Genomic DNA, 23056 nt, shown 5'->3' on the forward strand with positions numbered 1-23056 from the left:
AGCCTTAAGTCTCCATAGATAATGTCTAGGCAAAAAATATTTTGCAAACCAGGAAATTCAGTGCCAGCAGCTGGGTCTGAGTAGTTCCACAGATCCACAGAGTATAAAATCTGTCAGCAATACTTTCTATTGCTAAACGATCAGGGGCCCTCACCAACATTTGTTCTCACAGGGCTTCAGTGAGGCAAGAAGGCACTAATAATTTCACACTGTAGATGGGAATCCAAGGCCAAGAGGGATTAAGAGCTGCCTTGCCCTGTGAAAAGGCTGTGATATTATGACACATGAATATGTAGCACAGTACAGCACCTAACACAGCTACTCCTGCAGTGAGACTGCACTTTCTGAAGATACCAGTCAAGGTCTGCACAACCTCAGCCTGTGCTTGACTGATGTGGACAGAACCAAAGTTCTCTGGGCTCAGAAGATCCATGGCAGAGGTGCAATTTTGACCCCTTACTCTTTCATCGGTATTTTAAGCACTTGCTCTCAACCTTGCTTCTCCAAAGAAGATGCAAAATGTTCATGTGAGTCCCATGCGCTTACACTGGGAAAGTGTGGCTTCAGCATGGCCAGAAAAGTCAAGTCTCATATAGCACAGAGAGACTCTAATGCAACCATTCAGCACTGGGCACAACCACAGGGCACAGCCAACAGTTATCCACAGGCTTGCCCTGAAACAGCCAGGAGTGGTGTGCCATTTGTCCCTGTTAGCATCTGACTACAGGATTTTTCTCAGTACTTTTCTGAAACAAATGGACTGAACCATTTCTGGTGGCTTTGCACTCTTTTTGCACAGTCTTATGCCAGCTTTACCCCCTGCTAAGTCACACTGAGCTGAGAAATTACCTTGCCAGTAGAGGTATTAATGAGGACATGAGCAAGTAAAAAGCATGATAATTTTTTTTATTATATCCAGATTATAGGTGGGCAGCTGAAAGCACTAGTGCACAGAAGTGGAGAGAAACAAATGCCTTCCTTCTCACTGTGATTTTTCCTTTCAGACAAAAGAATGCTCTAATTAAAGTTGCATCCTTGTATCATAGACTGGAGAGGGGCAGATAACATGCTGATGTGAGGGGGGGAAAACCCCAAATCAGTCTCTGAAATTAACAGAAACTTTCAAAGGACCACTTTTTTTTTTATGACATTGCCTGACCTGTGACGTAAAGAATGTGGTGAAGGTGAGAAAGCTGTCATTAGACACTGCAGCTAGTTAAATCCATAATTGGGGTGCACACTTTCTTTACAAAGGGAACAAAAGTGTGATTTAAAGTGCAGGTTTTAACCTCCTTGGTTGAGCCTGGGATAGTTCAAAGGGAGATTTTCCTCTCTGATACTCTGCCAGGTGAGGTCAGCTCAGCCCTTGTATAAATTGTGGAGGGTGAAGCCTCACTGGGGTGTCTTTTTTTTACCTATAGGGTTTGCTTTCCTCTGCAACCAGTGTGAATTTGGCATACCCTAAATCTGTGTTGTTCCTGACTTATATCCCTTGGGGAGGAGGGGAAAAGGTGTGGAAAGGATGAAGAACAGTTTTTGTAATTATGGGATTCTGGGAGGTTTAAAGCCTGGCCCAAATTTTGTTCAAAGTGTTTTTTGGTTTTTTCTTAGTTAAAATTTGTGCATATTTTCAAGCAAAGAACATGAATTTTAGTTAACTCAAAGTAAATAAATAAAATAAAATGCTCTACTGCAACACTGTCAGATTGTTGGAAGGGATCAATGTGCAGAAGCAGCTGCAGCTGTAGGAGGGCAAAGGGGCAGTTTTGCACATTAATATTGTACATGGAGAAGAGGGCGAGGCAGTGGCAGTCTCTGCTCTGTCATCTTTGTCAGCAGGGAAAACAGCTGGTCCTTCAAATTGCCTGCAAGGCAGCACCTCCCACCTCTCTGCAAGTGACCTCAGCATTGCTGTGGGGCTGAGCACTTTCACAGCCAGTGCCTGCACAGCCAGTGCTGTGTGAAAGGCAATCTTCATGCAGCACAGGCTGATAGGAAGCATCTTTACACAGCAAATTGCAGGCCTCACTAGAAAAATATCTCATATTCCAGATAAAATGAAAATTGGTGATACCCTATCACGAAAGCAGCCACCCATGAGAGGCTCACTGGCTTTAGTAACACACTGAGAATAATTAAGTTTGAAGATTGTGTTTCTGAGAATGGGATGGGTGCAAACACAAGGTCAGGATACTTTGGCAAAAGCCTTGGAGACTTGGACAGAATGTGCTTTACAGCACCACAGAATGGGGCTGCAGAGCAATTTTCCTCTGCATTGCTGAGAATACTTTCTCATGCTCTGGTTAAGGTAGAGCTATGTCAGTTTTATATGGCACAGCTCACTACAGTGGTTTGCATGCCACTTTATATCCAGATGTTTAGGTGCTAAGCCTACTGTTCTGTGCCACTGCAAAGGTATAAAAACCCAGCAAAGAGAAGGGATTGTTGGGCAATAGCTTCATCTCACCAGCCAAGTCTATCAGTATTTACATACAAGTCATGTTGAATACATCCAGAGAACTGAGGATGTTTATCAGCCTAAGTAGCCAGGTGGGGGAGGCTGCCAGGGGAGATTTGAACAATGGTCAGTGCATCAGAAGAAAAGGAATTTTATGTTGTGACTTACTGAAGTGATGGGCAAATAGGAGAGCAAAGGTCTCTGTGTGTCTTGGGACCATATCAAGGTGCTGTAAGTGCTCTCTGACTGCAGCTGGATGAGAGAGGAAGAGAGGAGCTGTCAGCCACACGTCAAAAAAGACTTGAGGTGGCATGTGGGATAATATGTGATGGTCTGAGAGATGGAGTCACTCTTCCAGAAAAATAAGAACAAACCCACACATGCACTTTGAAAATTTGTCTCAGCTCTCTGAGGTCCTAAAGAAACTCATCTAGTGAAAAAGAGGGAAGAAAATATGGCAAAACAAAACAAAAAAAGGAAATTGACCCTCATTTGATAAATATATTCTAACAATATTACAAAAAACATGCAAATCCCCATTCTTTGTAGTATTTGCTATGTTCCTGAAGTGTCTCAGGAACATAGCAAATACTACAATCCCCAAGAATATGGAATAACTTTGAAATGAGGCTTTGTCATTCCTGCCCTGGGGAAAGAGAAGGACCAGCGACATCAGAACCAGCTTGCTGTTCCCTTTGCAAGCTGATGGAAGAGGGGACAAGGCTGTGAATCCAAAGGCCAATCCCCTTACTGCTTCTCCCTTCCCCAGCAGCATCCATCTATCTAGATTTCTGCATATTGGCATAGCCCAAGTGTGCCTCAGCTTTGCTGTTGTCCTGCCTGCTCTGCAGCTGTGTCTGCCTCTTTTGACTCTTCCTAGAGTTGGCCCTGAATATACAGCATCTAGAGGAGCCTAGCTGTGCCATGTGCCCTGTGCCATTAAAGCTGATGGTAGTTCTCCACTGAATGCAATATAGAGGAATTTCATTCTTGTTTCCACAGAGAAGTACTAACTGGGCTTCAGTGCAACACAGAAACTGTAGCTGAGCCCCTGGCTTGATTTGGAAGCTGTTTAATACAAATGATATGCTGCCTGCATAAGGATCCTCTTCTAAGAGGTTGTTTCTCTAGCTCCAGCTGAATTTATAACCGAGAAAAGTTGCATTGGGAAAAGCAATGCTTCATACAGCAACTGCATCATATTACTGTCTGCCATTTAGTATGGTTCTCTGTTGTACATCTATTGATTTTTCGGAAGAATGATGTATTGGACAAGTTTTTCTTCAATAGAAACAAAATTACTGGTGAATAAGGATCCAGCTTGTAGGGTAGCTGCTGGTCCTCCACTTTTCTCCAGCAAGTGTTTGCCAGGAGCTTCAAATGAACCACTGGGGTAACATCTGCAAACAGATTGTCTCATCACACTCTGGGCCAGGCATGTAATTAACTCCTTCTGAAAGCAAAGAATCATCCTTCAGGAGCTGGGTTTCTTGGTATGGTTGGCTAGTTCCAAAATGTGGATAACCATCTGAAAAGTTCAGCCACAGCTGGACCTGCATGCAGGCACTGTGTGTTAATCTAGCATGAGATTTGGTAGCCAGGAGCCCTGGGGTCTGATCTCGATTCCATCACTGCCTTGCTGTGTGCTTTGGAGAAGGTCATTTAACCTTTCTCTGGCTCATTTTCTCCATTAGTGTAAGAGGGGCAATGATACTAACCAGCTCCTTGGGAGTCGTGAAGCATGACTAAGCTGTGTTTGTCATGTAGTGTGGAAGTACAAAGTATATCTAAGGCCTCCAGGAGCAAAGATAGGAAGAGCTGACAGGAGCTGCTGGCTCCCAGCCCGAGGCTCAGCCCCAGCACGTGGCTTCCAGGAGTGCCAGAAGGGAGCATTAGTTGTCATATGCATAATTCTGTGTCTTGTTTCATATCACCCAAAGGACCCCATTCTGTTAATTGTTTTTCTTATTATCTACTCTGTGACAGTTGTGAGACCCTCTTGCAGACCTGGACCCTGACTGCAGCAATGCCACCCTGAGGAGGGGAAGTGAGAGGGAAATGCAGCTCTCTTCTTCCTGGCATCCAGTAATAGGAGGCACTGGGATGGTTTGAAAGAGTGACAGAGAAGGTTCTGACTGGACATTAGGGAGCATTTCTCTACTGAAATAGTGTATTATTTTATTTTATTTTATTTTATTTTAATTTCACAAAAAACACCACTTCCCAGAGTACCATGAGCCTATCTGAGGCTCCAGTTCCTCACCCTGGCTCTGTTGCATGACGGGAGCAGTGCAATATTAGTCCCCAAAAGGGTCAGTAACTCTTCTCTCAGTTCTCTTCAACTTTCTCTGTCCTGGTTTTGGTTGGAGTAGAGTTAATTTTTTTCTTCATAGCTGGTACAGGGCTATGGTTTGGATTCAGTATAAGAATAAGGTTGGTAAGACATTGATGTTTTAGTTTTTGCTAAGTAGTGCTTATGCTAAGTCAAGGACTTTCCAGTTTCCCATGCTCTGCCAGGGAGCAGATGCACAAGAAGCCAGGAAGGTGGCCAGGATAGCTGGCCTGGACTAGCCAGAAGGATATCCCATACCCTGGAACATCATGCTTGAGTACATTAACTGGGGCAGTTGGCCAGGAGGGGCCAGTTGCTGCTGGGGGGTGGGCTGGGCATTGGGCAGGGTAGAGTGAGCAATCGTATTGTGCAGCACCTGTGCTTCTGGGGCTTTATTCCTCTTTCTCATCATTATTATTGTTGTAAGAACAACAACACCAACAACAATTGTCTTTGTTTCAATTATTAAATAGTTCTTATCTCAGGCTGTAGGTTTTACCTTTTCCCAATTCTCCTCCCAGTCCCACTGAGGAGGGTGGGAGTGAGTGAGTGGTTGCATGGTACTTCGTTGCTGGCTGGGGTTAAACCACAGCATTCTCTCAATGTGTAATTTCTATGCATGATCAAACATTATTATCAGCTTCTGTTGGCTCTGTTTCTACTTACAGAGTAATTGCCTAGAAAGAGAGGGAGCTTAAGACAGCCTACCCTGTAAGGAGGAAGGGGGAACTTCTCAAACTTACTATAAGGTGGAGGGAAGTAGCAACAAATGAGCAGATGTAACGTAGTGACGGAGACCAGCTGAGTTAAGGCATCATTTTGTTGGTTTCTGTGGGCATGTCCAAGTCCTGAGAGGTTCTGCTGGTGGTCAGCATGTGGGCTGTCATGGCTCCAAATTTGATAGCAGGGGTTATTCTGAAATATAGTGGTTTTCTTACCTACTTGGTGTGTGAGGAGTTAGAAAGTGTGAACAAGCCTCACTCGTTTAAATAGCAAAAAAATCTGAAGATAGGATAGCCTTTTATTTATAAATGATCAGTCCATCAACTGCAGGGACGTTCCTCTTGATCTACCACAGCAGAACTGAAAAGTTGCTCTCTCTTAATTAGGAGGAAGCACCTTTTAATCAGCCAGTACAGTGCTGACATGTGCTCAGTGCTGACAGATGTGGTGCCTGAAAAGAGGCACTGAGAAGGAGGCCTGAATGACTGCAGCAGGCTGCAATGCTTAAGGTTTCAGAGCTCCTAAAACGAAGGGTCTCTGTTGCTGTTCAGGCACTCTTATTATGTGACTTCCCAATAGAAAGGCTTAAATTTGTCCTGTATTTCTATTGCTCAGTGGTATCATAGCCAAAGTGCTCTGCCTTCAAAGGAAATTGTTTCAAGGCCAGGCAGTGTGTGAACAAGTGCATGGGTACCATGTTACAAAGTTCACCCAAGGTGCTACTGGCTACATGAAATAAATCCTTAATAAGCAGATTTTACTTGGAACTGTCATGGCAAACAGATTTAAGTGGGTATATTCTTCCACACCCTTTCCTGAATCACATCTCAGCTGCTCTCTTGCTGCACTGGTATGTGTGTTTTGTGGTACCAGACACAGTGAGCACTTAATCATTTTACAAGCAGCCAAATACAAATTATGAAGCCAATTAACAAATACTTTCATTTAAAGGATTTCTGCTGCAGCTTGTCTCTGTTTATATGCACACAGGATAGAGCTCCCAGTTAAGAAAGTAATTGAACCTCTACTCATGAGTGTAAATGCCACTTCAGCACAGGTTTACATGCTGTGCCCCAACTTTGGGTGTGAGTTATTCTCCTAACTAGGGTATAAACTAATGGTCCAGGAGATCTTCTCCTGGTTGTGCTGCAGATATTTTCTGTGATGTTGGCTAAACTGCTCAATCTGTGCTTTGAATTTAAATGACAGTGATGTATCTTTTTCTCTCTTCTCCATATATCCAGGTGGCAAATTCTTTAAGCCTAGGTTTAATTGAGCAGGACAGACTTCACAGAAGCTAACTTTGTATATCTGAGCTGGGGAATAGTAACCCACTGCAATCAGAGGTGAGAGAGAGGATCTGCCCTCAGGTTGTTTGAACAGGCATTGGCTGGGAATCAATCTTCATAGGATCCATCATCAACCCACTCTGTGTCTTAGTGCCACAAAACCACATCCTTGCCTGAAACTTCAGGGCATTACTGTTTAACAATGGGCATTTTCAGAAAGGCACTGATGTTTATGAAAAATAAGGTTAGTTGTAATAATAATTAGTAGTTTGAGGCATAATGTCATTTGCCCCACAGTACTCAGAGGAGTGTAGTCACTTGCTCTGGAGATGGCTGAAATGCAGCCAAATTGGGGGTAAGACAAAGCTTGGGTTTAATACTGTGAAGTTGTGTGACTTTTTAGGACAGCAATTAAGAAGGTTGTCCTATCCCTCCAAATTTATGCACCAGCTTTTCATAGAGAAGCAGGAGGCTGCACCAGGCAATTGCTCTTCTGGCCTAGTCCAGTGGGTTCAGTTTAGGAGAGAAAGGAATAAACCAGCATTCACTTACAAGAGAAGATGGGAAGGAAAGAAAAAGGAAAAAAATCCCAAGAAGGTACCTCATGCATTCATGTGGAGATCTCAGTGTTCTTACATACTTCTTAATCATACTCCTTCAGCTGCTCTAAATTATAGTTCAGCAAAGTATTAAACAGACCTAACTTCAAACACAAGCAGAAAAAAAGGACACAAATGGGGCAATTCTAGCTACACTAAACCATGCCTGTCATTCAGAGATCTTGCTCATTCTTGGGCTGAAATTGCAGTTAAAATGCAATTCATAAAAATGGCAGTGTCTGATTCTGCAGATGTTTTCCTTTGGCATTTTACTCCTGGTACAGCTTTAAAGAACAAGTATGGTTAAAAGAGCATGCTATTAGTTAAGGATTAGTCAGTTCTAGCTGGGCAGGTCAGCTGGAGTCAGGAGGTGTCTGATAGCCTGGTTTGCCTACAGGTGTTTATACTGCTGCTGATAAGATGTGAGAAGGATCAAACAAACAAAAAGAAACTACCAGTGCCTGTACAGACACCAGGTGAGGGAGGCTGATAAAAAACATGGGGAAGCCCTTCTTTCAGTAAGAAAGCCCCAAGGTCAGACTTAAGAGTGCTAAGGTTAGTATAAAGCTTTTGGAAGATCATTGTGCTGTTCACATTAGCACTATGTTCCTGCCTGGTTCAGGTCTCAGCCACCCGAGTGGCTTTGTCCAGGTGCTACACAGCAGTCACTGAGAGAACAGACTGGCTTGATTGAAATGGACACTATCCCTGGCTGCATCTGTTTTGGCTGAGTGGAATGAAAATTGTGTCCTTTGGATATGTCTCTTTCATTAAAGATATTTTGGTTGAATTTGCTCTGCAGTGCTTTCAGGGAAGAAAAAAAACCCCTAATATTAAAACTTATTACCTAGTCAAACTGTCCAGCTTTTTGCAAGCCTAGAACAAGGAGCTGAAATCTGCATTATAAGACTTCCAAAATCAATGCATTTAAATAGCATGCTTAACAACAGGAGAGAAACTTCAAGTCCCTAGTTATGAGAACTTTTTTCCTGAGGGTATTGTAAGATTGGAAGCCTTTCCCAGCAGAAGGCTTATTCCATGATATCTCATGTCCTGGAGTTGCATTAATATTTTGGTGTGAGTAGGTATGTAGTGTTCCAAAGGAGTGGTCAGATCTGTCACTAGATGAGAATTTAGCTTCATTTTGAAATTTTAGCTGTCTGTAGCTTAGTGCTTCTGGTCTGCTGCATGCACCTTTATCTAAGTCTGATGCTGATGCTAAAGAGTTAACATTTTTTTGGGGGGGAAGTATGCAACCTTTTGAGACAGAATAGAGTTTCAGACTGTACAAAAGAACTGCTGGATCTTCAGTGACAGAACTAGGAGAAAGGATGGAGATTTCCTCTGTGTCTGTATACTTCTCTGTGTACTTATAGGAGGTATAATAATCACTGATACACTTTCTTCAGACACTGCTATTGGGTCTCATTCTTCTCTGGGTAACGAGTTCCAGTACAGAATACAATGGTGCAAGTCAAGAGCAAGTCAGAAGATTTGCTGTCAAAAGTTCAACTTCCCAAGTTCCCCATCATCCTTGTCCCCATCCTTCTTTATTAACAGTCAGCAATGTTTGAGAGCTTCTGATTTATTTATAGAACTGGAACAAGTACACAGGCAACTCATACTTATGGCTGAGATGGTACACAAGTGATACATAACAGAAGAAGGAGAAATTGCTCAAGCCTTGTTGTGGTCATGGTGACCCAATATGAATCTCTCACTATCAAAGTTTGAATTCTTTATTTAGCCTGGTCAGGGTGTGCTGCTGTACTGACCCTACAGAAGGCTCTTCAGAAGAGTTTTTAGGACCTTCTTAGGTCCTTTTAGGACCTTTTCATCACTATAGGCTCTTTCCTCTGGGCTAACTGACCTAGGTCTGAAACTTGCATTTTCACTAGGTAGGGGAAGGGGAATGTCTGTATACTGGCATTTCTAGAGCAGATGAACCTATATCATCAAAGCTGCACTTTCTACCACTTAAACAGAGCTACTTCCAGAAGTATGGTTCAATTCACCTTGTATGACATAAAAGTGTGTTCTCTGGAAAATTGTGGTGTCAGTGATGTTGGAAAAGGATTACAGCTCTTTAGACCTTGTGACAGATGGTATTCAAAAATATGAAGTTAGATGTGGCCAAAAGCCTCAAGCACACAATCCAGTCCGTATGGCTTAATATGTCAGCTGATTCCTGGTAACTGCATTGTCTTAGCAAGCAAAAATGTGAGATAAACCCTGTTAACTAAGCCTTATCTATAGATGTTTATGCAAATATGTTGCCTCCTATTTGTGATAGAATATGAACATTCAGAAGGGTGACAGGAGCTCAGCTGATATGTGGTAACTCATGCTACAGTGACTTCTGTCAGGAATTCCCTTGCTTTGCCTGTGAAGAGACAATGACAGGAGGATTGGGAATATCTGCAGTCACTGCCTTGATTTCCCTGCTGATTTTCTGTGCAGAGAGATTCCACTGAGAAGTACTGCTCTCTTCTCTTCCACGAAGTCCTGAATGGGAATTCCCACAAGAACAGGCTTGGGGGAGCATAGTAGGAAGTCAGCTCTGCTCCAGCTGGCTTCTGTCCAATCCCAGTTTTCTCAGAGTTCAGTGAGAAACATGACTGCAGCCCATATGGACCTCAACTGAAGCCTGCTGAGAGTTTGCAAATGGCCCTTTGTAGCTGGGATTTCATTGTGTTTTTTTAGTATGGATTCTGGAATATTTAATGCTAGGACCTGCTCAGAACTTTGTAACCAGGTTCATTTAAATACTGATGAACAAGTCTGTGAACAGGCATATAACTGCTTTTTGGTATTCTGTGGAGAGGAGTCCAGGAAAACCTTTTATTTGTAGACATGAATGACCAAAAACTCTTACTTGCTTGAATAATTTTTCCCTTCCTTCCTTGGTAGCCTAATAGTTTGTAATTTTTCTGCTTGTTCATGCAGGAACTACCTCTTCAGACTTAGTCTACACAACGTTTCTCTTATTCAGGTATGTTCACTTTTTACTCTCTTATTTTATTTGACTTGTTAATGAAAGTTCTGTAATATTTGATGTACATTTTCAGAAGCCTATATAGTGTAAATTTGCCCAAAGTGGTGCACCAGGGAGAAGACAGAGTCAGAACCAAATGCTTATTCCCACTCCAGTGATAATACTGGGGGAAGGTTCTGCTACACTTGCCCACTTGGATGGTGCCGTCTGGTTTTGATTCTCAAGTATTTGGGTGGTAATGGCATCTGCCAAAAATTTGGCATCTTAAGGAAGAAAGCATGTAGTGTGACTGATACAGGCTTAAACAGAACAATCAGTAGAAATCCTTGGCTTTCTTTAGAGATGTCAGTAACATGCTTGAGAAGGTTTTACTGTTCTCATCCATCTTCATTTTAGCCCTTGCAGGCCTTTGTGAACATGGATTGTTGAGGAGCTGTGTTTTGCTTAATGCATTACTAAAACCATGATTGGACTTGCAAGCATTCAAGAGGCAAAAGGGGTTGAAAAAATGTGTGTTACCATTGCCTTTACCAAGGTAAAGCAGCTGAAGTTTGAAAACACTTGAAAATATCCAGCATTTTTAGGACTTTACTCTCACTGCACTGAATCTGGAATTGAAGGATACAACAAAAATTGTTAGTTAAAACACCAGCTGCTTATCTTTAAATAAATTAACACTTATGCTCTGGGATACTTACCATCTTGCTCCTGTACCTGACCACACAAAGAAGCCATTAGAATAGTATTGCCAGCCATTCTGATGTGCACAAGCCTTTTGCTGTTTGTAAGAGTTACAAGTATAGCTGGAGAGAAGAAAAGATGTTTAATGGTTGTAAAATGCATTGAATCTTCCTTTAAAAGGAAAACAAAGTCCAGAGTTACCAATGACAACAATAAAGAGTTAGAGAAGCTGCTACTCCCATTTGGCAGTGCCTTCTCTTTTGCAGAGCTGTATTAGCATGGCTGGAAGCTTTCCAGTGAGCACACAGGAGAGAGAAGTTCATAGTCATGAGAGGTGTCATACCTTCTGCAAGGCCTGTTACCACACTGCCTGACACAGCCTCTGCTGCTTGTCAGGGATCCCCTTCCACAAAACCCAATTGTGAATCTCCCTCACACGTTTCTGAAGCCAGGCTTGGCCCTCTTCAGTGCAGTGAGTTTCCTTTTCTACACTGCAAAACATGGGAAGTCTCCTTCTATGGCACTGGAGGCTGCTGTGGGATCTCCGGTTAACATAATGAGCTTAGTTCGCTCCTGCTTTCTGGGTGTATCCGGTTACTTTGCCAAGACTTTTTGCATGACAAAGAGAGCATGGAATTATGTTGACACACGTGTTGGGAATGATGGAAGTGATTGTTTCCCAACCTAATGGTTGCCTAAGTAGCTGCTTGGCTTGACTCCATAAAGCTCATGATGCTTTTTAAAGGCACCACCTTCCCCTTCACCGTGCATCATTTTAAAGGTCAGATCTGAAAGTGGGACAAGAAATGCAAGGAACTTGCATTTAGTTCTATAGGGGTGAGAGTGCACTTCAAGAAATAATCACAATGTCAATTTACATTTTGTATCTCCTCTTTGCTTGTATATAAAATATGGTGGGGATCTTTCCAGGCCTGAATTTTGGTAGTTTTTCATCTCGAGATTGTATTCTGATTTATTTCTGCTCATGAAAACTCATTGTCATCCCGCCAGTGGTGCTAAATTTGCTTCACAGTGCAGGTTTGTCCTGACAGATATCTGCTCCCTTGCATTTGTACTTCCACAAAGTGAGGGCAGAAACATGAGGAGCAGGGTCTATGGAGAGGGACCTCAGGATATGCTGGCTGTGGGACAAAGCCTGGCAGTGAGAGCAATGTACCCCTCTAAGCATGCTTCGATGAAGTATAAAGCTGTTTTTTCCTAAGTGTTCTTGTGCTGTATCCTGAGGCTGCACAGTTCCTGTGGGAAAGAGGCATGCCACGTGGTTTAGATAGGAAGCTACTGTCTTAGAATTGCAGTTAACTAAAAGACAAAATTTAGTATTAACTGGGAAGTTGTTGATTAGGAATTGTGTAAAAAAGACAGCATTACCCTATAAAAGGATTTTTATTTCAGGGGAGTGAAGGAAGAGAGGTTGATTTTGGGATGTGTCAGCTCTTGGGCCCCTTTATAATAAGGGGTCAGTTCTTTTTCTTTCTTATCTCTCATCTGCTCTACCATGTGTTGATGTTTCCTTCTCGCTTAGAATTTTCTTTTGGTTCTGCTGAGATTATTTCTCCAAGGCACTAATCTTTTACATGAAAACTAGTAGGTGGAGTGGAGGAAAAAACTGAAACAGAACAAGCTCATTTCCTGCTCCACAGAACCAAACGTCCCAACTTCTCAGAGATTTTTCTTTCTCCTTTCTTTGTTTCTGACATGTGTTCCAGAAATTTCATTTGAAACCTGTGAAGCTTTTCACCAAATGAGTTTTAGTTGCATGAGAACTTTTGTGGTGGTCAATACTTTTGTGAAAAACATTTTTGGCTGATCTTCAATATCCATAAGGAAGTTATAGCCCAGGTATTTTGGGGATCATTTGTGGTTTTGTCTACCTCTTTTATTTGCCAAAACGAAAGCACCTTGTTAAAGAATTACTGAAAATCATCATCTTGAGGTGGGGTATCTAAAAGCACCTGTTAATATTGGAAACTTTGGCATGTAGCATTCAAATTCTTGCAGCAGTCAAAAAGCACAATTTTAAAAAGGACACTCTTCCCTAAATCTTTAGCATCTCTTTTAAACAAAATCTCTGTTTCATGTCTGTTTTTAAACTATTGTCTTTTATGTATTGTAAACTCTCACTACTAGACATTTTATAGATGATGTGCACTTGGAGAGCATGCTGGTTAACTTATGCATCTAAAACAAGGCTAGCTCCTAATCTGCAGCTTTCATGGTGAGGCCATAGAAAAGTCAGTTTTATACTGGAGTTGGTAATTAATAGAGTAGGTGGAAGAGTCATTTTAAAAACATAAGCCTTTAAGCAAAATTTTTAAAATTCACAATACTGATTGGGATTTCTTAGCAAGAAATGCTGTTCTGGGGTGTGTGTTAAAAGCAGGCTATTTGGCTGGCATTTCATAAATCATAGTACAGTGCCTACCCCCTGCTCACTGTGATTTTATCTGGATTCTTAGTTCTCAATTAAACTGAGTAGGACATTATTTTTGTAACCTTTTTGAGATACAAAGACTTCCAGTTTTTTTGCACTTAGATGAAAACAAGCCTCTGACATTTTTCTAAAATGTGGAGAATGAGACAGACATGTGGTTAATTGGCATGCAAATACTCTGGGTCAAGTTATTTTCTGCAGCATCAAAAGAGAACATTTACATGTGCATTTCTCTCATCTCAAACAATTGTTCTTGTTTGTTTGGGGCATCCTTTCCCCCCTTCCCCTTTCCCTTCTTCTTTTATTTTCCTTTCCTCTTCTTTTCCTTTCCTATTCCCTTCTCTATGGATCTAAGGTGTCCTTCTGGACTCTCATCTGGTAAGTGTTTTATTTAGAAAATGTTGGAATTTCATAAAATATTTTGGTTTCAGTTGTTTCTTTTAATGGAAGGCCTCTTATAAAAAAGTTTTTAAGCAGCCTGTGAAGTTTGTGTGCTGGTATGTCAGGCTAGTAGTGTTTCAAGTATTTAAAATACTTCAAGGTTTGTACTGTATTTTACCAAACTGTGAAAGACTAAATAAGTACACCTATTGCAAAACTATTTGGAAGACATAAGTTATTTCACCTAAGAAAGACAAAAAAATTTGAGATCAAAATATGCTTTAGTTGACAATTTAGTATATTTTTCCTAAGGACAAAAATGAAAGTATGGATTAAGTGCAGAGAGAATGTGTGGGTTTCCCAGTAGTCATAAACCTGAATTAGGAAGGATTGCCTGTGGAGTTCCACACTGTCCAGTACCACCCAGGTCTACAATTACAGATCTACTGGCACCCCACTGCAAAACACAAAAATGCTACAGAACACACAACTTCATTTGCTTCTGAAATTTGGCTTCACATTTCTAAATAAGATCCCCTATATTCACAAGGGCACTTTGGATAGTGCTACTCAGTCACCAGGGCAAAACTTGATGTACTTCTCAGTCCCACTGTGACATAAGACTTAAAACCAAGCTTAATGTAATTTATCAATATACAGAGGCAGTATCAGCTCTTAAGTCATGATCTGAACCTTACTGAAATAAATTTCTTTTTGCTGATACTGTTGGGGTTTTGGAATAAACATTTTTTCAAACCTGAAATAGAGACAAAACATTTCCATAGTGTCCTGTAGCAAATAAACTGCAGCCACCCACCCTGTGCATTTCTGATAAGGATGGTTTTACTCCAGTTTTAATTCCCTTGGTCGAAGAAGCAGCAACATCCCTGCTACAGAGATGAAGCTCTTAAAGTGCACAGCTGCTCCTGAAGACACACTTCCCTCCCTGCTAATCCCTGAAGGGATCTTTAACTCTGTGGCATAATCACTGGTAAATCAACAGCATGTATCAACAAACTGTAGTTAATAATAATAAAACTTGCCTATCAGTCCTCAATATGTCACATAGCAACAAATGGAACAGGTTTTGTCTTTTGCACTTTGAATCAAACCAAGCATTAAATGCATTATTTTCTACTTATTTAGGGCTCAGTAGTGCCACACTTATGTCTGCTGATGAGAAACATGTTCTGTAAGTGTATAGAAGTGAGAGGAGAGGTGGCAGAGTTTAACTTGGTTTTTCTCTGTACAGTTGAATAAAATATGATAAACAAAATCAACAGGGAACAGTGAGTAATGTAGTTTACAGCACAAATTGTCACTCAAGTAATCTTTCTGGTGAAAATACTTCACTGAGAAATATTAAGGATTCACAATATGTTCATAAGAGCCTGCCACTTATGAGAAAACTTGCAAATGTTAGAAAAATCTTCCATCCACAAGAGTTGCTGGATAGGCAGATCAGGCTTGGAGGGCCAAATTCGTGCTGCTGGCTCTGCCCATGGATGCCTGAGGTAAAGTTAACCTGCCCAGGTTGTCTGCCTGGTGTTTAACATGTGAAATAAGGCTGCAGCACTCCTCTAGAAAGTGCTCTATAAAGTGGGGTTTGCCAGTGGAAGAGAGGTAAAAGTACTGTATTTCAGATTTCCTTGTAGAAACATTCTTGAGCCAGAGCTGTTCCTATTTTTCAAAATACCCTTTCAAAGATCATAGAAAATTAGGCATTGATATTGCAGCACAAGCCCAGGGCTGGGCTGGCCCAGCTTTGCTGAAGGTATTTATTTCTCCAATCTAGTTGGAATGTGAGGATTATCATCCAATTTAAAATCCAGTTTAGGAAGTAATTTTGGGAAAGAGTAAGAATACTTTGGCTATCTTTATGTGCCATTGAGTTGCCTGACAGGAACTCTATTTTGAAATGTTCAGGAATAAGCTTCACTTTCCAGAAGCAGTTTATTATTTGTTTCTTGCAGATTCCCAGATATGTGTTTGAATTATGCCGCACATATTTCTAGCTACAACTTTTATTTCTTTATTTTCAGGCCAGTGCAGTTCCCTCATTTAAAAACATAATCAAAAGACCTCTACTAGAGCAGATCCAGCTTTAATATGTGGCTCATAGCTGGGTCCTGGTTGTCACATATTTTATCAGTATGAAACATTTTTTATTAACAGATTAACATATAAATCTATTCATAAATCACCTTCCAAAGCTGCACCTAAAACCTCTCACTCTCAGACTCGAGGTTTAAAGCTATTCCATAATAAAGCTTATATTGGCTGGAAAAACTTTCTGGTAAATTCAGCTATTTATTCTTATGGTTTAGGGTCCCCAGATAAAATCGCCTGAATATTCCCTTCCTTAAAATGACTGGTCAGGTGCTAGATTGCAGCTTTCAGGTGCAAGTCATCCTTCCCAAGATTTATGTAAGAGAGAAATTTCTATGTGGAGTGAGAGATGAGGGATGAAAATAGTGCAAGCCAGACTGGAGGTGACAATGTCTGAAGGCCACACCTCACCCTTCAAGGACACACTTCTCCAGCTCCTCACTGCAGGGAACTTTACTCTGTGCTCCAGCATCTGCTCTTGGGAACCAAAGTTCTGCTGATGTTACTCACCAGCTGAAATTCAGAGAGCAGAGAAGGTAAATCTCTTCTCACAGTCCATAGCGTTGAGTGATTTCTGATCACAACATCCCCTCTGTCTAAGAGAACCCAGCTCATGAGTCCATTTATAACCAGGAAAGCTTTTAAGCCCAGGTTTAGCTTTAAATAAATACCAGTTTTCTTTTGAGAATTCTCTGAGTTAAGAACACATGGCGTGCTCTAGTGAGTAAAAATGTTTCAATATGCACATTCCTAGGTCTGCTAAACTGGCTCAGAGTCTACTGTCTAGTCATGATCAATTTAATTGCTCTCTAAAGTGAGTATTTAGGCATAGTATAGGAAGTTCTTATATATATGTATTTACATATCTATTTTTACATATGTACCCATATATGGGAGGATTGTATACATAGGGTATAGCACCCCTATAGAGAAGGTCCAGGAGCTGTACCTGTTTGGGTTTGTACTTTAAGCAGGGCAGCCCTCCTGGAGTCAGTGAAGGCCATGGAGCTGATTTGCATCCAGAGGGGAGCTATCCTGTACTGCTCACACAGTAAAGTGAGGTTTACATGATGGATGTCAGCTGTGGATTGCCAGCCTGCTTCCCTGGGTAATTTGTTTGTTGGCATTCTCTCCTTTCCAGCCTCACCTCACCTAGAAGCCAAAATTACTACAGGGGTTTTGGTCTTTGTCAGCAGACATTATGAGCAGGATTTAGAAACTGAGAATTTAATTAGCTGCTGAAGTCACTTACTGATAACAGTAGCATATTGGACTCTTTATTTGATAAAACCCTGTCAGGCATTTTATGTGTAGGGAATGAAGACTAATGCTCTTATTTCTTGCAACTTACAGTCAGGACCATTAGACATACTTTAAAAAGGGAAGAGAAAAAAAAAGAAAATCAAAAGAAAAATAAATTCCTTGGACTTCTCATTTCCTGACACAAATGTCGCTTCTTTATCATTGGAAAATATATTTTGGTTTGCATGTTTAGCCCTTTTTCTCTGTGGGCTGCTTCCCACTCCAGCAGCTCCAGGAGGCTTTGGGGGATCTCTATGGGCTTATGGCTGTCCCCTGCTCTGACAAACTCACTCATCTGTGGCTGCTGTCAGCAAACCCAACCCTGCAGATGTTCTGAGAGGCAAATCTTGTTGTAGGCAGCACCTTACCTAAGCCAACATTTATACAAAATGAGATTTATACAAAAATGTGCTTTTAAAATTCTTATTGCTTTAGGTATGTGGGATGTTTTTTAGGCACGGCAGTGGTTTATTCGCTAGCTGTGCAGGCTGGCGCAGTGCAAGGCACAGAGCTCATTTCCGAGCCGCTCCTGCCCGGGTTAGGGCTCCGTGCCACGATCCTTAGCGCGGGCTCCAGCCCAGGATGCCTTTAACGCGCCCCTTGGCCGGGAGCGCTCGATGCAGGAGCGGTGCCCTATTGAGCTGCACACGCCAGCGCAGCCGGCTCCTGCTGCACCCTGTCCTGGGGACGAGGGGATGCCTCCCGCGGTGTCCCCGCTCAGCAAGCCCGGGTTTGTGGCGGGGGAGCTGCCCATGGATCCCGGCAGAGGTCCGCACGCTGCTGGGCCGGCGCTGGGGCTGCCCTGCTCTGCCGAGGGCTCCTCCTGCCTGGGAGGCGGCGTCCCGACCCATCCATCCCTGGCGCGGGAGCTGAGCAGCACATGCTGCCGAGTCAGGGGTGAGAGGAGCCCTTGAAAACACAAAGGAGCACCCTGGGCGTCTTACAAGATGAACAATGGAGTACGTGGGACAATTACTGAAAAAACAAAAAACAAACAAAACAAACAAACAAACAAACAAAAAAAAAAAAAACAACGAAAAAACAACAACCCCCCCCCCCAAAAAAAAAAAACCCAAACCAGCAGGTTGGCACTTTTTAAAGATTGAGAATACAGAGGAATATCTACATTTTGTTCTCAAAGCAGAGCTTAAACGAGATCTAAATGATTCATGTCCCTTGCACTGGCTCTCTGCACAGGATTAAGTTTGACCCTGTTAGCATCCAGTCATTTATAATGAGAGCATTAAAAAAATCACCATTTATTGATTTGCATCTCTCAAGGGCCCACAAAAGACCTCACGTTTCCTCTAAAACCAACTATTGAACTCTTTGCAAAAAAGAAAAAGAATATTTTATAGTAAACACATTTCATACTACTGTGTGTATTTTTTCCCTAGGTAAGTAATCCTGCTTTTCTTAGCTGATGTGTGTTTTACAGCTTCTTTTAAGCGCAGCAGTTCTGAATGACTAATAGGAGGGGATTATTGGAGCTATGGAGCAGTCACAGACGTGGCCTGCACAGCTGTTACCAGACACCCAGAGCTGGGGAGCTGGGATGGGAACAGTTCGCTCATCACTCCCACAGGATATTGATCCTGTCTCAGCATGGCAGGTGCAGCTGAATCCCTGAATCCTTTGAAAACCTCAAAGAGCTTTGGGCTCCAAGATTTCACCTGCCTTTCCCAGGCTGAGCTCAAGGAGAGCCCATCCTTCACCCTAAGAGGACAGATGGGTAAACAGGCACAACCTTGACTATGCCTGTGGCATCTCCAGCCACCCTGACTGAAGAAGGATGGGAAGTTTGCATCCTCAGAATCCTTTCTTCAGGGCTGGAGGAGGATCAGCAGCAAACCTTCAGCTGAAGGAGATCAGGCAATAGCTGCTGTGGGTTGCCTGCTACTGGGTGGGTAATGGGAAAGGAAGGGTGGGTTACTCCACTGGGAGAGGGTGAGGGAATGTGGCTGTGGGGCATAAATGAGTTGCTGGTTGCCACTGCAGCTTGAGCAGTTAATAGGAACAATTATCTTAAGTTATTCTACTGTCACTGAAATGCTTCTTTCATCTAGAAGATACCAGACCATGGTTATAGCTACCTATTACATTTTTATCACTAACATGACCAAGTAAGAGACTAATCTGAGACTGCAGAGACCAAGACTGGTGAGTCAGGGGAAGGGCACATGCAGAAAAATGACATCTCTTTCTCCATTCTCTGTAAGGAAGAGTTTGGATAGCATGGGCTGGCTGCTTCACTTGCAGGCAGCTGTGAAGAGGTAAGGTGGTTTCCAGCTATCCCCAGTCTGAGCTTTCCTTTTTCCAGATGTGAAGCTGAGATAACGACACTTTGTCCTTTTGACATGCTCTGAAATATGTGGCATTTTGTTTAGGATCTAAATGTTATATGTGATTACATGCACTTGTAAATATAGGAAATTTGCCATAACTGTGAGTCTACAAAATTGTCATGTTCTGATTCATAGTAGATGTAGTATTAAGCAGTTTTTATCTTCATCTCTTCTCTTTAGGTAAGCAATTTGGCAATTCCAGCATATCCATGTGTTTAAAATGGACCCCTTTTTCACTACTTGTTTTCTAAACATTTTGAATGAAAACCTTTGAATGTAAAAATAGAATAGTTGGGGGTCTGCTAGGGGAAGAATGCTATACAAATGTATCCCTTCAGATAAAAATACTTAGAATATGAATAAGCCTGCAAATTCGTGTAAAAAAGAGAACAGCTTGGAAGGAATGTGGGGGAGGGTTAATAAAAAATATGTTTTCGTCAGAAACACTGTTCTGTCAAGAATTCTATACACTAATTATTGATTATTCACTTCAGACAGAAGACAAAGCAAGGTTTTGAGGTTTTAGAATAAAGTTTTTTACTTCCTTGTAAGTAAGGAAAAGGAGCTAACAGGGCTGCAGCCATTTGAATAGGCTGCAAGGTCGTCCAGAGAGAAGTGATTTAAGCTTTATTAAGAATATGAAAAAAAAAAAATCCTAACTTAGCCTGGGAATATTAAGAGAGAAACTGCAATTGCCTAAGAGGAGAGAATTTTGATGCATGGGGCAGAAAGGAATGATCAATGGTTCATAAATATAATAGTGGTAAACACAGTGACAGGAGAAAAAAAATGTATGTGGCTAATATAATTGTTACAAATTTAGTAGCTTTTGCTGTGAGATCAGTTATTGAGGATTTAATAACAAGGCAAAAAAAGAAAAAGATTTTTTTTTCAACAGAAGATAAATGTGGAAGCTTTGAAAACCACCAGAAAGGAGTTAAGAAGAAACACAAAGAAGTATGCTGCATTAATCCTGTTGTAGAATCATTTTGTATTCCCTCATCTTAATTATAAAACATATTCTAAAAACTCATTTATGGAATCTTTGACCTTCATAGAGGTCAAATGCAAATGTGCTGGAGGCAAGATGAGGGAAGACCCAGATGGAAGTGGGAATGTAAGGGCAGGACTCAAACTGAAGGAAATTGAAAAGTAAATCCTGGTTTGGCAGGAGAGTGCATACTGGAGAACAGAACAGAGGATCTGGGAGGAAGGAATAAAAGACACTGCACCAGAGCCATCTTTGCAGGAGAAGGAGCAAATACATTCCTTGTTGAGATGAAGCTTGGCAGAGCTTACTACAGCATCAGGTGCTGACGTCTGGTGTTGGAAAAGAGGAGGCAGAAGCAAGGCAAACTGTGACAGACCAAGCAGGGAGTCTGAAGGCATCTGTTTCCCAGCCTTGGGAGGAAGAGGGGCAGATCAGTGCTGTGCACAGTGGTCAGGTTTTGGCAGTGGCAGCAGGCAGGGGCTGTGTCCAGCTGGGCTGGGCAGTGAGGGGACAGTAGGGCTTAGAAACACTTGAAATTTTGGTGGTGGCACAGAGAGCCATTGTCCCTAACACTGCAGTTAAGTTTTGATTTAAATTGTTGTGCATTCCCAATAAAAAATAGACTTGAGAAATATAATTTGGATTCTTGATAAATCAACTCTTGCTTTTTTCCCCCAAACTGACTCCTTGTTCTTCTTGAGACAAGTATTCGATTTACACTGAACAAGTGCTGGACTCAATCACTGCATATGTTGCTGGGGATGTGGTGGTATTTGAATTATGAAGCTCTTGATATGAAGAAATTGAGAGATTCAGGTGCTTTTTGGCTTGTCATTTCCCCACTGACCACTGAAAAGTATTGCTGCATCAGAGCCTTCCAGAGTATTTAGGACTGGATGGATGTTGCTTCACACTTCATTGGAAATGCTGGGGAGAGGAGGTGGAGGCAGGACACAGGGAATTCTGCACTTTTGGTTCTTCACTTTCTCTGTATTTAAGTGTTCCTTTCTGATGGAGCACAGATGGTCTTAGATTAAGGAAAATACATGCCAGAACTGCAGGCTAGGCTCAGCCTGGGAGTTAAGCTTGACATGAAATAAGCAGAAGGCTGTAATTAGCTTATCAAGAGCGTTAGGCAACTGGTGGAGGAAAGCCGAGATGTAATGCACAGTGTAGCTGTAGAACAATAAAAAATACTGAAATCTCTTTTATGAAACATTGAGGACCTTTCATTGCTTTCTCTTCCAGCCCTGCCTGGTAATTTCTGGAAGGTCCTACTTATTCTTGGTTATTAGTGATTTATCAAAAATGGCCTTTTCCTGACAGTTTCTGATGCTGAGCACCAAACCCCATAGAAGCAAGAGAGTCTAAAGGTCAAAATCTAAGTGTGTTGCCAACAGACCATCCTGGGAAGCTTACACCACACTTGCCTGCACACCATGTGAACTCCCTGATTGCAGGTATCTGTTGTCTCACTGGTCCATCTCCCCTTTCTGCCTGTTTTTTCCAGCCACATTGTGGGTTTTACCTCTGTGCTAGGATTTAGGCCCACTGGGGCAGAATTGCCTTTTAATTTCCAACAGAAATGCCTAGCAGTATGCAGCTGTCCATGTGCTTCTGCAGTTCATGTCAAAATCATATTAGGAACGGGGTCTGGATCTTTTTCTAGGTATGCTAGAAAACAAATGGAAATTCTCACATATATCTGCTGAACTGAATAGGGAAAGTACAAAGACTCCTTTTTAGTTTAGGGTTTAGAATTTTTTACACATTTTATTGAAGCTCAAAAACAATTACTTTAAATTGAGGAAGAGCAAGTGGGAGAGTCTGGTTTCACTTAAGTTCCTGTGGTTCAGGAAGGATCTCTGTTTTCAGCCTGCCTTGCAAAACTTTCCCAATCTCTTTGGCTTGCACAAGACTGGCCTTGGTTCATTAAAGGAGTCTCAGAGCTTTCGTTTGGTCTCAATAATGCAGCTTTCACTGAATTAAAGATTTCCAGTGACTTTTTTTTTCCCTTTTGATTGTACTACACCAAGCATAAGTGCACAACCAGAAAAGCATTTTGATAGGATAAAATCAATCACATGCACATTTATTTGTTTAATTGTGCACTGCCCTTTTTTTTTTCCAAGCCAAGGCAAGACTCAAACCATGTTCAACCTCTTACACAATTTTAATGAGAATATATTGCAGTGTTTGTCATCTGAAAGAGTATTAGCACTCCCCAATGCAATAGATGCGATTTCCCTAAAGAAAAACAGGAGGCACAGAACAGTGAAAATGTCATCTTAGTTGTACATTAGTCTCTTTAATACTGCAGGAAGTGCTGATTTTGATTCCTGAATCTTAGCCTAATTGTTGTAAGAATCAAATCCAAATTGGACAGTTCCTCAAACTTA

At 41.7% G+C, this 23056-nt stretch overlaps 1 protein-coding gene across 3 annotated transcripts in view; it reads left to right on the top strand.

The window, feature by feature from the left end:
* The window catches only part of SEMA5B (semaphorin 5B), a 266007-nt gene that overhangs the window by 151408 nt on the left and 91543 nt on the right, over positions 1-23056 (top strand). For all 3 annotated transcript variants that reach the window (XM_050976873.1, XM_018911345.3, XM_018911347.3), the window contains one exon: positions 10348-10393. In XM_050976873.1, the coding sequence (XP_050832830.1) occupies positions 10348-10393 (46 nt within the window). The remainder of the gene's footprint in view (positions 1-10347; positions 10394-23056) is intronic.

The sequence above is a fragment of the Serinus canaria genome, chromosome 7 (assembly GCF_022539315.1).
Source record: "Serinus canaria isolate serCan28SL12 chromosome 7, serCan2020, whole genome shotgun sequence".
Taxonomy (NCBI): domain Eukaryota; kingdom Metazoa; phylum Chordata; class Aves; order Passeriformes; family Fringillidae; genus Serinus; species Serinus canaria.